At 49.5% G+C, this 11242-nt stretch overlaps 1 protein-coding gene across 1 annotated transcript in view; it reads right to left on the reverse strand.

Annotated features, from left to right (window-relative positions):
• znf423 (zinc finger protein 423) overlaps positions 1-11242 on the reverse strand; it is a 57933-nt gene that overhangs the window by 16748 nt on the left and 29943 nt on the right. Inside the window, exons 3-4 of the mRNA XM_084463270.1 lie at positions 5935-6066; positions 133-248 (exon numbers count right to left, since the gene is read on the reverse strand). Coding sequence (XP_084319396.1) covers positions 133-248; positions 5935-6066 — 248 coding nt within the window. The remainder of the gene's footprint in view (positions 1-132; positions 249-5934; positions 6067-11242) is intronic.

Here is an 11242-nt window from a genome sequence, read left to right on the forward strand (position 1 = left end):
CCACTGACTGGGCAATGTGACAACAAATGACAAGGTTTCTTGTCAAAACCTACATCCGTTGAGTCTAATGGAGCACTGAATGTGTAACTCTTTCCTCACCCACCCATCATTCTACAGCCCTCCGTGTCTCACCTGCAACTCTGTCTGGAAGAAGAACTTCTGTGGACACTGGGAGCAGTCGTAGATCTTGTCTTCCTGTCCGTGCACCGCGAAGATGTGCTGCTGCAGCTTATTGGCCTGGACAAACACTGGGGGGAGGGACAAGCAGAGCGGGGGGGTACGTGATTGGTCCACTTGACACCGTTACACTTTATGTTACAGCACTTGTATACACAAACACAACACAAACGCAGACAGACACAAAAATACAAACACAGGGAGAGGCACACAGGCTTTGTTGTAGTGCAGCTCTAGAGACATCACACACACACACACACACACACACACACACACACACTTCCCTGAAACAACAACTTGAATAGCGTCAGTCCCAATGAAGAGTTGAGATGAGGAGCCCTCTCAGACAGGAGCCAGGAGGAGTGGGGGATGAGGGGAGGGATGAGGAGCCCTCTCAGACAGGAGCCAGGAGGAGTGGGGGATGAGGGGAGGGATGAGGAGCCCTCTCAGACAGGAGCCAGGAGGAGTAGGGGATGAGGGGAGGGATGAGGAGCCCTCTCAGACAGGAGCCAGGAGGAGTGGGGGATGAGAGGAGGGATGAGGAGCCCTCTCAGACAGGAGACAGGAGGAGTGGGGGATGAGGGGAGGGATGAGGAGCCCTCTCAGACAGGAGCCAGGAGGAGTGGGGGATGAGGGGAGGGATGAGGAGCCCTCTCAGACAGGAGAAAGGAGGAGTGGGGGATGAGGGGAGGGATGAGGAGCCCTCTCAGACAGGAGACAGGAGGAGTGGGGGATGAGGGGAGGGATGAGGAGCCCTCTCAGACAGGAGCCAGGAGGAGTGGGGGATGAGAGGAGGGATATAAGCAGCCGGAGGAATAAACCAGCCCCAAAAGGCCTTGTGATATTTATCAATAAATTATCTTCCATTCTTCTGTTTTTTATCATCCATCCTATGCTTTTTTTTCTTTTTTCTCCTTTCTTTTTTGTAAAATAAAGTTTGCTGTGTGGAGAGAATTCATTATTTACCCTCCCCTAAGGGGCGGCACCCGTCTAAGTAATTCATAAGCCGCACAGGAATAGAGCTACACTTTAAAAGAAGAATAGAGCTACACTTTAAAAGAAGAATAGATCTACACTTTAAAAGAAGAATAGAGCTACACTTTAAAAGAGAATAGAGCTACACTTTAAAAGAAGAATAGAGCTACACTTTAAAAGAGAATATAGCTACACTTTAAAAGAAGAATAGAGCTACACTTTAAAAGAAGAATAGAGCTACACTTTAAAAGAAGAATAGATCTACACTTTAAAAGAAGAATAGAGCTACACTTTAAAAGAGAATAGAGCTACACTTTAAAAGAAGAATAGAGCTACACTTTAAAAGAGAATATAGCTACACTTTAAAAGAAGAATAGAGCTACACTTTAAAAGAAGAATAGAGCTACACTTTAAACGAATAATAGAGCTACACTTTAAAAGAAGAATAGAGCTACACTTTAAAAGAAGAATAGAGCTACACTTTAAACGAATAATAGAGCTACACTTTAAAAGAAGAATAGAGCTACACTTTAAAAGAGAATAGAGCTACACTTTAAACGAATAATAGAGCTACACTTTAAAAGAAAAATAGAGCTACACTTTAAAAGAACAATAGAGTTACACTTTAAAAGAATAGAGCTACAATTTAAAAGAAGAATAGAGCTACACTTTAAAAGAGAATAGAGCTACACTTTAAAAGAAGAATAGAGCTACGCTTTAAAAGAATAGAGCTACACTTTAAAAGAAGAATAGAGCTACACTTTAAAAGAAGAATAGAGCTACGCTTTAAAAGAAGAAGAGCTACACTTTAAAAAAAGAATAGAGCTACACTTTAAAAGAATAGAGCTACACTTTAAAAGAGAATAGAGCTACACTTTAAAAGAGAATAGAGCTACACTTTAAAAGAAGAATAGAGCTACACTTTAAAAGAGAATAGAGCTACACTTTAAAAGAATAGAGCTACACTTTAAAAGAAGAATAGAGCTACACTTTAAAAGAGAATAGAGCTACACTTTAAAAGAGAATAGAGCTACACTTTAAAAGAATAGAGCTACAATTTAAAAGAGAATAGAGCTACACTTTAAAAGAAGAATAGAGCTACACTTTAAAAGAAGAATAGAGCTACACTTTAAAAGAAGAATAGAGCTACACTTTAAAAGAGAATATAGCTACACTTTAAAAAAAGAATAGAGCTACACTTTAAAAGAATAGAGCTACACTTTAAAAGAGAATAGAGCTACACTTTAAAAGAGAATAGAGCTACACTTTAAAAGAAGAATAGAGCTACACTTTAAAAGAAGAATAGAGCTACACTTTAAAAGAATAGAGCTACACTTTAAAAGAAGAATAGAGCTACACTTTAAAAGAGAATAGAGCTACACTTTAAAAGAGAATAGAGCTACACTTTAAAAGAATAGAGCTACAATTTAAAAGAGAATAGAGCTACACTTTAAAAGAAGAATAGAGCTACACTTTAAAAGAAGAATAGAGCTACACTTTAAAAGAGAATAGAGCTACACTTTAAAAGAGAATAGAGCTACACTTTAAAATAAGAATAGAGCTACACTTTAAAAGAGAATAGAGCTACACTTCAAAAGAGAATAGAGCTACACTTTAAAAGAAGAATATAGCTACACTTTAAAAGAGAATAGAGCTACACTTTAAAAGAATAGAGCTACACTTTAAAAGAAGAATAGAGCTACACTTTAAAAAAATAGAGCTACACTTTAAAATAATAGAGCTACACTTTAAAAGAATAATAGAGCTATAGAGGGAGATTGGAGGGGTGTGGGGGGGTAGAGGGGTGTGGGGGGATAGAGAGTTTGGGGGGTGTGGGGGGATAGAGAGTGTGGGGGGATGGAGGGGTGTGGGGGGATGGAGGGGTGTGGGGGATAGAGAGTGTGGGGGGATGGAGGGGTGTGGGGGGATAGAGAGTGTGGGGGGTGTGAGGGGATGGAGGGGTGTGGGGAGATAGAGGGGTGTGGGGTGTGTGGGGAGATGGAGGGGTGTGGGGGGATAGAGGGTGTGGGGTGTGTGGGGAGATGGAGGGGTGTGGGGGGATAGAGAGTGTGGGGGTGTGGGGGGATGGAGGGGTGTGGGGGGATAGAGAGTGTGGGGGGTGTGGGGAGATAGAGGGTGTGGGGTGTGTGGGGAGATGGAGGGGTGTGGGGGGATAGAGAGTGTGGGGGTGTGGGGGGATGGAGGGGTGTGGGGGGATAGAGAGTGTGGGGGGTGTGAGGGGATGGAGGGGTGTGGGGAGATAGAGGGTGTGGGGGGTGTGGGGAGATGGAGGGTGTGGGGTGTGTGGGGAGATGGAGGGGTGTGGGGGGATAGAGGGTGTGGGGAGATGGAGGGGTGTGGGGGGATAGAGGGTGTGGGGAGATGGAGGGGTGTGGGGGGATAGAGAGTGTGGGGTGTGTGGGGAGATGGAGGGGTGTGGGGGGATAGAGAGTGTGGGGGTGTGGGGGGATGGAGGGGTGTGGGGGGATAGAGAGTGTGGGGGGTGTGGGGAGATAGAGGGTGTGGGGTGTGTGGGGAGATGGAGGGGTGTGGGGGGATAGAGGGTGTGGGGAGATGGAGGGGTGTGGGGGGATAGAGGGTGTGGGGAGATGGAGGGGTGTGGGGGGATAGAGAGTTTGGGGGGTGTGGGGGGATAGGGGGTGTGGGGGGATGGAGGGGTGTGGGGGGATAGAGAGTGTGGGGTGTGTGGGGGGATAGAGGGGTGTGGGGAGATAGAGAGTGTGGGGGTGTGAGGGGATGGAGGGGTGTGGGGGGATAGAGAGTGTGGGGTGTGTGGGGGGATAGAGGGTGTGGGGTGTGTGGGGGGATAGAGGGTGTGGGGGATGGAGGGGTGTGGGGGGATAGAGGGTGTGGGGTGTGTGGGGAGATGGAGGGGTGTGGGGGGATAGAGAGTGTGGGGGGTGTGAGGGGATGGAGGGGTGTGGGGGGATGGAGGGATGTGGGGGGATAGAGAGTGTGGGGGGTGTGAGGGGATGGAGGAGTGTGGGGGGATGGAGGGATGTGGGGGGATAGAGAGTGTGGGGGGTGTGGGGAGATAGAGGGTGTGGGGTGTGTGGGGAGATGGAGGGGTGTGGGGGGATAGAGGGTGTGGGGAGATGGAGGGGTGTGGGGGGTGAGGATATGTGGTCGGAGCTCATAGTGAGACTGCTAATACACAGACAGACAAGACAGACAGACACATAAAGACAAGCAGACAGCCAAACATAATGAACATAAAGTGCATACAAGTATATCACATCAAATCAGATATACAGTATATATCATAACAGAACAAGTCAATAGACACACAAGGTAGAAGGACAAACGGACCGAGCCAGAGGACCAGGCAGCAGGGAATAAAAGACAGACAGACACAACATGCTGCTGTCTGTGCTGCTGTCTCAGTCTGTGCTGCTGTCCTAGGGGCGTGTCTGTGCTGCTGTCCTAGGGGCGTGTCTGTGCTGCTGTCCTAGGGGCGTGTCTGTGCTGCTGTCCTAGGGGCGTGTCTGTGCTGCTGTCCTAGGGGCGTGTCTGTGCTGCTGTCCTAGGGGCGTGTCTGTGCTGCTGTCCTAGGGGCGTGTCTGTGCTGCTGTCCTAGGGGCGTGTCTGTGCTGCTGTCCTAGGGGCGTGTCTGTGCTGCTGTCCTAGGGGCGTGTCTGTGCTGCTGTCCTAGGGGCGTGTCTGTGCTGCTGTCCTAGGGGCGTGTCTGTGCTGCTGTCCTAGGGGCGTGTCTGTGCTGCTGTCCTACGGGCGTGTCTGTGCTGCTGTCCTAGGGGCGTGTCTGTGCTGCTGTCCTAGGGGCGTGTCTGTGCTGCTGTCCTAGGGGCGTGTCTGTGCTGCTGTCCTAGGGGCGTGTCTGTGCTGCTGTCCTAGGGGCGTGTCTGTGCTGCTGTCTTTGCCCCAGGGGCTCTCGGGGTCCAATGTGACTTTGAGCCCACCCCCTGGAGGGCCCAGGCTGCTTAGCTCCTGACACACGTCCTCTCAGAAGCGCCCTGAACCTGGCAACCGCAGAGCAGACGGGCTGAACCTGGCAACCGCACAGGATTAACTGACCTTGGTCTTTAAAGCTGCTCTTTATTCTCTGACCTCCCGTGGCCCTCTGATCTGGGGGGGGCACCGCTGTCTCACACCCAGGACAGGGTGTGTGTGTGTGTGTGTGTGTGTGTGTGTGTGTGTGTGTGTGTATCTGTCTGTCTGTTTGCATGGGTGTAGGTATGGGTTAATGTGTGTGTATGTGTGTGCGCGTGTGTGTGTGTGTGTGTGTGCATCTGTCTGTCTGTTTGCATGGGTGTAGGTATGGGTTGATGTGTGTGTGCGTGTGTGTGTGTGTGTGTGTGTGTGTGTGCATCTGTTTGTCTGTTTGCATGGGTGTAGGTATGGGTTTATGTTTGACCTGTGACTGAATAGAGATGATAGGGGAATTGTTGGTCGTGTGTGTGTTTGTCTGTGTGTGTGTGTGTGTGTGTGTGTGTGTGTGTGTGTGTCTGTCTGTCTGTCTGTCTGTCTGTCTGTCTGTCTGTCTGTGTGTGTGTGTGTGTGTGTGTGTGTGTGTGTGTGTGTGTATGTGTGTGTGTGTGTGCGTGCGTGTGTGTGTAGGATGGGGGGCATCTCATCTCAGCTGACTGCATGATGGATAAATAACACCTGATTATCTGGCTCATCAGCAGCGCGAAACCGAACATTCACTCACACACGCACACACATGCACACACGCACACACACACACCCACGCACACACACACGTGTGCGTGCGTGTGTGTGAGACCTGTGTCCAGGTCTTACCTGTGAAGCAGACGGGACACTTGAAGGTGCCGCCCATGCCCTCGAAGCTGTGCTCGATCAGGTGGCAGAGCAGCTTGGCCGGAGAGTCGAACATCTGGTTACACAGCTTGCACTCGTGATTGATGCCCTCCTCTGCAAACAGGAGGAAACAGGATATGAAGGCAGGGTCAAACAGGAGGAAACAGGATATGAAGGAAGGGTCAAACAAGGAGGAAACAGGATATGAAGGAAGGGTCAAACGGGAGGAAACAGGATATGAAGGAAGGGTCAAACAGGAGGAAACAGGATATGAAGGCAGGGTCAAACAGGAGGTAACAGGATATGAAGGCAGGGTCAAACAGGAGGAAACAGGATATGAAGGCAGGGTCAGACGGGAGGAAACAGGATATGAAGGCAGGGTCAGACAGGAGGAAACAGGATATGAAGGCAGGTTCAAACAGGAGGAAACAGGATATGAAGGCAGGGTTAAACAGGAGGAAACAGGATATGAAGGCAGGATCAAACAGGAGGAAACAGGATATGAAGGCAGGGTTAAACAGGTGGAAACAGGATATGAAGGCAGGGTCAAACAGGAGGAAACAGGATATGAAGGCAGGGTCAGCATTGGAGAAGGGAGGAGATACACACGGCATAGATAGAAAGAGATGAGGACATCGTACTGTATGCAAACATCACATTATCGCAATACTACAGATATGTTTAGATGCACACACAAACACACGCACAGAAGCCCACACCCGTACACACACACACACACACCCCACAGCATGCAATTATTCTGGGTAACCATAACTATTGTCATAAACACCCATGTAAACTCAGTTGCTGGTACAGCCTGCGTGTCACATGGGGTGTAGTAACTGTGTGAGCGGAGAGACAGATCTGACTCCCTCAGTGTTTCCGCCCAGAGGAGTGTGTGGGCAGAGCCCTGTTAGCGCCATGCTAGCGCCATGCTAGAACCATTCCTCTGCTCTGTACCTAGAACCATTCCTCTGCTCTGTACCTAGAACCATTCCTCTGCTCTGTACCTAGAACCATTCCTCTGCTCTGTACCTAGAACCATTCCTCTGCTCTGTACCGGCCAAACTCCTGCTGGCAGTAGAACACCAACCTGGCAACGCAGCGCACAAGTCTCCTCTCACTCTTACACTGGGTTCTCTCTCTCTCTCTCTCGTCCGCATCCCTCTATCATTTCACCATCATCCCTCTATCCCCTCTCAGTCCTCCTCTCCTCTCAGGTCCAGTTCTGGCCGGAGTGACCGCCCCCCCCCCCCCCCCCCCTTCCTCCTCCCAGCGCGGCTCCTCTCCTGGCCGGTAATTGCCTGCCTCCCACCCCCAGTGGTCCGGGCTATCTGCCCTCCCCCTCCGCTCTATTTTAAGCCGGTGTGAATGACATCACGGCCCCCACGCGGGTGGGGCAGATGAAAGGTGGGCGTCCTGGTTGGGCGTCGCCGCTCCCATCTTATCGGCCTCGCGCCACACAGGGCCCTGCCCCCCCCCCCTCCCCAGCGTGCCCAGGTGCCATCAGATAGGCGCCGATGGGCCCCAATCCCGACCCCTCACCGGGGCCCGTATATACACCCCCCACCCCTCCCCCTGGCCCAAGGAGTCCTGTTTCTCAACCACAAGGGCACACCGGGTTAATACAGTCTTCAATCAAACATCCATGACACCCCCACCCCCCGACATCACCCCCCCTAATTCCCCCAACATCACCCCCCCATCCTCACCCACCCCCACCGACTCCCCCAACATCACCCCCCCATCCTCACCCACCGACTCCCCCAACATCACCCCCCCATCCTCACCCACCGACTCCCCCAACATCACTCCCCCATCCTCACCCACCGACTCCCCCAACATCACCCCCCCATCCTCACCCACCTTCTCCCCCAACATCACCCCCCCATCCTCACCCACCCCCACCGACTCTGATCTCTCCTCTGTCTCTAAGGCCTCTGCACTAGGTTCTAATCCCTGGCTGAATGGAGGGGGGGGGGGGGGTGGGGGGGGCAAGGAGGAGAGAGGTGGTTGGGAGAGAGAGTGGGTGGAGAGAGGGGGTTGGGAGAGAGAGTGGGTGGAGAGAGGGGGTTGGGAGAGAGAGTGGGTGGAGAGAGGGGGTTGGGAGAGAGAGTGGGTGGAGAGAGGGGGTTGGGAGAGAGTGTGGGTGGAGAGAGGGGGTTGGGAGAGAGAGTGGGTGGAGAGAGGGGGTTGGGAGAGAGAGTGGGTGGAGAGAGGGGGTTGGGAGAGAGAGTGGGTGGAGAGAGTGGGTGGAGAGAGGGGGTTGGGAGAGAGTGTGGGTGGAGAGAGGGGGTTGGGAGAGAGAGTGGGTGGAGAGAGGGGGTTGGGAGAGAGAGTGCAGGGTGTTCCTTGGGCTTACGGGGATTGGCGGGTCCACAAACGTGTCTGTTGTGTCCGACACCTAACTGCAATGGAACGGGATCACAGTGGACTACGAACTCTGACCCACAGACTGAGCTAAAGAGGTCTCGCACAATGTCATATGTACATGATATGGGGTCACTAGATGAAATTCAATGCTTAGCCGCTCCCAACGTGGTACTCGAACCCATGACCCCATGCTCTACTGACTGAGCAAGTCAGGCAAGGAGAGAGAGAGAGAGAGAGAGAGAGAGAGAGAGAGAGGGAGAGAGAGAAAACAGTACAGTAGATCGAAAGAATGTAAGGTAATCAGAGACCATTTGAAAAAGAGACAAAGTGAAAAAGAGAGGGGGGAAATGAAAGAGAAAAAGAGAAAAAGAGAGATAATTGGTCTGTCCAAAACAAGGGCGTTTAGCCAGAGATCCGGAGAGAATGTGTGTGTGCGTGTCTGTGTGTGTGTGTGTTTGTGTCCGCAGTGGGGGTGGCTATAAAAGTGATGTCTTTACTCTGACAAACTCAGTTGCTTTGATCAGTGAGTAGGGAGTGTTCTCTGTCTGTCTGGCCTCTCCCTCAGAGCACTGGTGTGTGTGTGTGTGTGTGTGTGTGTGTGTGTGTGTGTGTGTGTGTGTGTGAGAGAGAGACTCATGGTGAGATGACAGGACTGTGGAGCGTCCTGCCGCTAGGCTTTGTCTCAGGGACAGCATTTGATCTGCGAGGCCGACACAACCTCACGACAGCGACCCTGGGAGGCTGGGGGAGGGGGGGGGGGGGGGGGGTTGAGTGTGTGTGTGTGTGTGGTGGGGGGGGGGGGTGAAGGTGAGACTGAGGTGTTTCAGTGAACTGCAACATAAATGCAAAAAGAGCTCAACATTAGTCTGGAAGCAACCTCGTCGCAAACACAACAACGTCGCATGCTGGGGGGGAGGGAGTACAGACAGAGAGTGCTGCTCTGAGGGTATTTCCCAACCACCTCTATTACTTTAGCGAGGAGAAGGTACGGTATGGGACTTTTGTTTGTGGTCCAAATATTGTCTGCTGCGTTTTTGGCCCTGAACGAGTTCTCAACAAAGGTCAAGCGTTTGAGCCTCCTCTGGCGCCATAGCTCTGCACACAAACCAGTCTGCCGTTGCGAGTACAGGCATTATAGCAGCTCATCATTCAAATCATTTTGATGGTACACTGCCTTGCAATAGCCAGAATGGTGCCTGTGTTGTCCCCCCCCCCTCCCGAATGCATCTTCTTGAAATAATACGTTTGTAGTGGACTGCTACATTACGTCACACACCAACTTCCGCTGGCTATTGTTACAATAATAGCGCAGATTCTCTAATCACACTATTACACACATCATGGCGGAGGCGAAAAGACCAGAGGAACATCACAGAAAAGACCAGAAAAAGAGAGAGACCAAGCCAGAAGACTATCTACCAGATACCTACTAACTACCAGACTACTATAACCAGACTATCTACCAGATACCTACTAACTACCAGACTACTATAACCAGACTATCTACCAGATACCTACTAACTACCAGACTACTATATCCAGACTATCTACCAGATACCTACTAACTACCAGACTACTATAACCAGACTATCTACCAGATACCTACTAACTACCAGACTACTATAACCAGACTATCTACCAGATACCTACTAACTACCAGACTACTATATCCAGACTATCTACCAGATACCTACTAACTACCAGACTACTATAACCAGACTATCTACCAGATACCTACTAACTACCAGACTACTATAACCAGACTATATACCAGATACCTACTAACTACCAGACTACTATAACCAGACTATCTACCAGATACCTACTAACTACCAGACTACTATAACCAGACTATCTACCAGATACCTACTAACTACCAGACTACTATAACCAGACTATCTAACCACATACCTACTAACTACCAGACTACTATAACCAGACTATCTACCAGATACCTACTAACTACCAGACTACTATAACCAGACTATCTACCAGATACCTACTAACTACCAGACTACTATATCCAGACTATCTACCAGATACCTACTAACTACCAGACTACTATAACCAGACTATCTACCAGATACCTACTAACTACCAGACTACTATATCCAGACTATCTACCAGATACCTACTAACTACCAGACTACTATATCCAGACTATCTACCAGATACCTACTAACTACCAGACTACTATAACCAGACTATCTACCAGATACCTACTAACTACCAGACTACTATAACCAGACTATCTACCAGATACCTACTAACTACCAGACTACTATAACCAGACTATCTACCAGATACCTACTAACTACCAGACTACTATAACCAGACTATCTACCAGATACCTACTAACTACCAGACTACTATAACCAGACTATCTACCAGATACCTACTAACTACCAGACTACTATAACCAGACTATCTACCAGATACCTACTAACTACCAGACTACTATAACCAGACTATCTACCAGATACCTACTAACTACCAGACTACTATAACCAGACTATCTACCAGATACCTACTAACTACCAGACTACTATAACCAGACTATCTACCAGATACCTACTAACTACCAGACTACTATATCCAGACTATCTACCAGATACCTACTAACTACCAGACTATCTACCAGATACCTACTAACTACCAGACTACTATATCCAGACTATCTACCAGATACCTACTAACTACCAGACTACTAACTACCAGACTATCTACCAGATACCTACTAACTACCAGACTACTATAACCAGACTATCTACCAGATACCTACTAACTACCAGACTACTATAACCAGACTATCTACCAGATACCTACTAACTACCAGACTACTAACTACCAGACTATCTACCAGATACCTACTAACTACCAGACTACTATAACCAGACTATCTACCAGATACCTACTA

The sequence above is a fragment of the Borostomias antarcticus genome, assembly GCF_949987555.1.
Source record: "Borostomias antarcticus genome assembly, contig: scaffold_263, whole genome shotgun sequence".
Lineage (NCBI taxonomy): Eukaryota > Metazoa > Chordata > Actinopteri > Stomiiformes > Stomiidae > Borostomias > Borostomias antarcticus.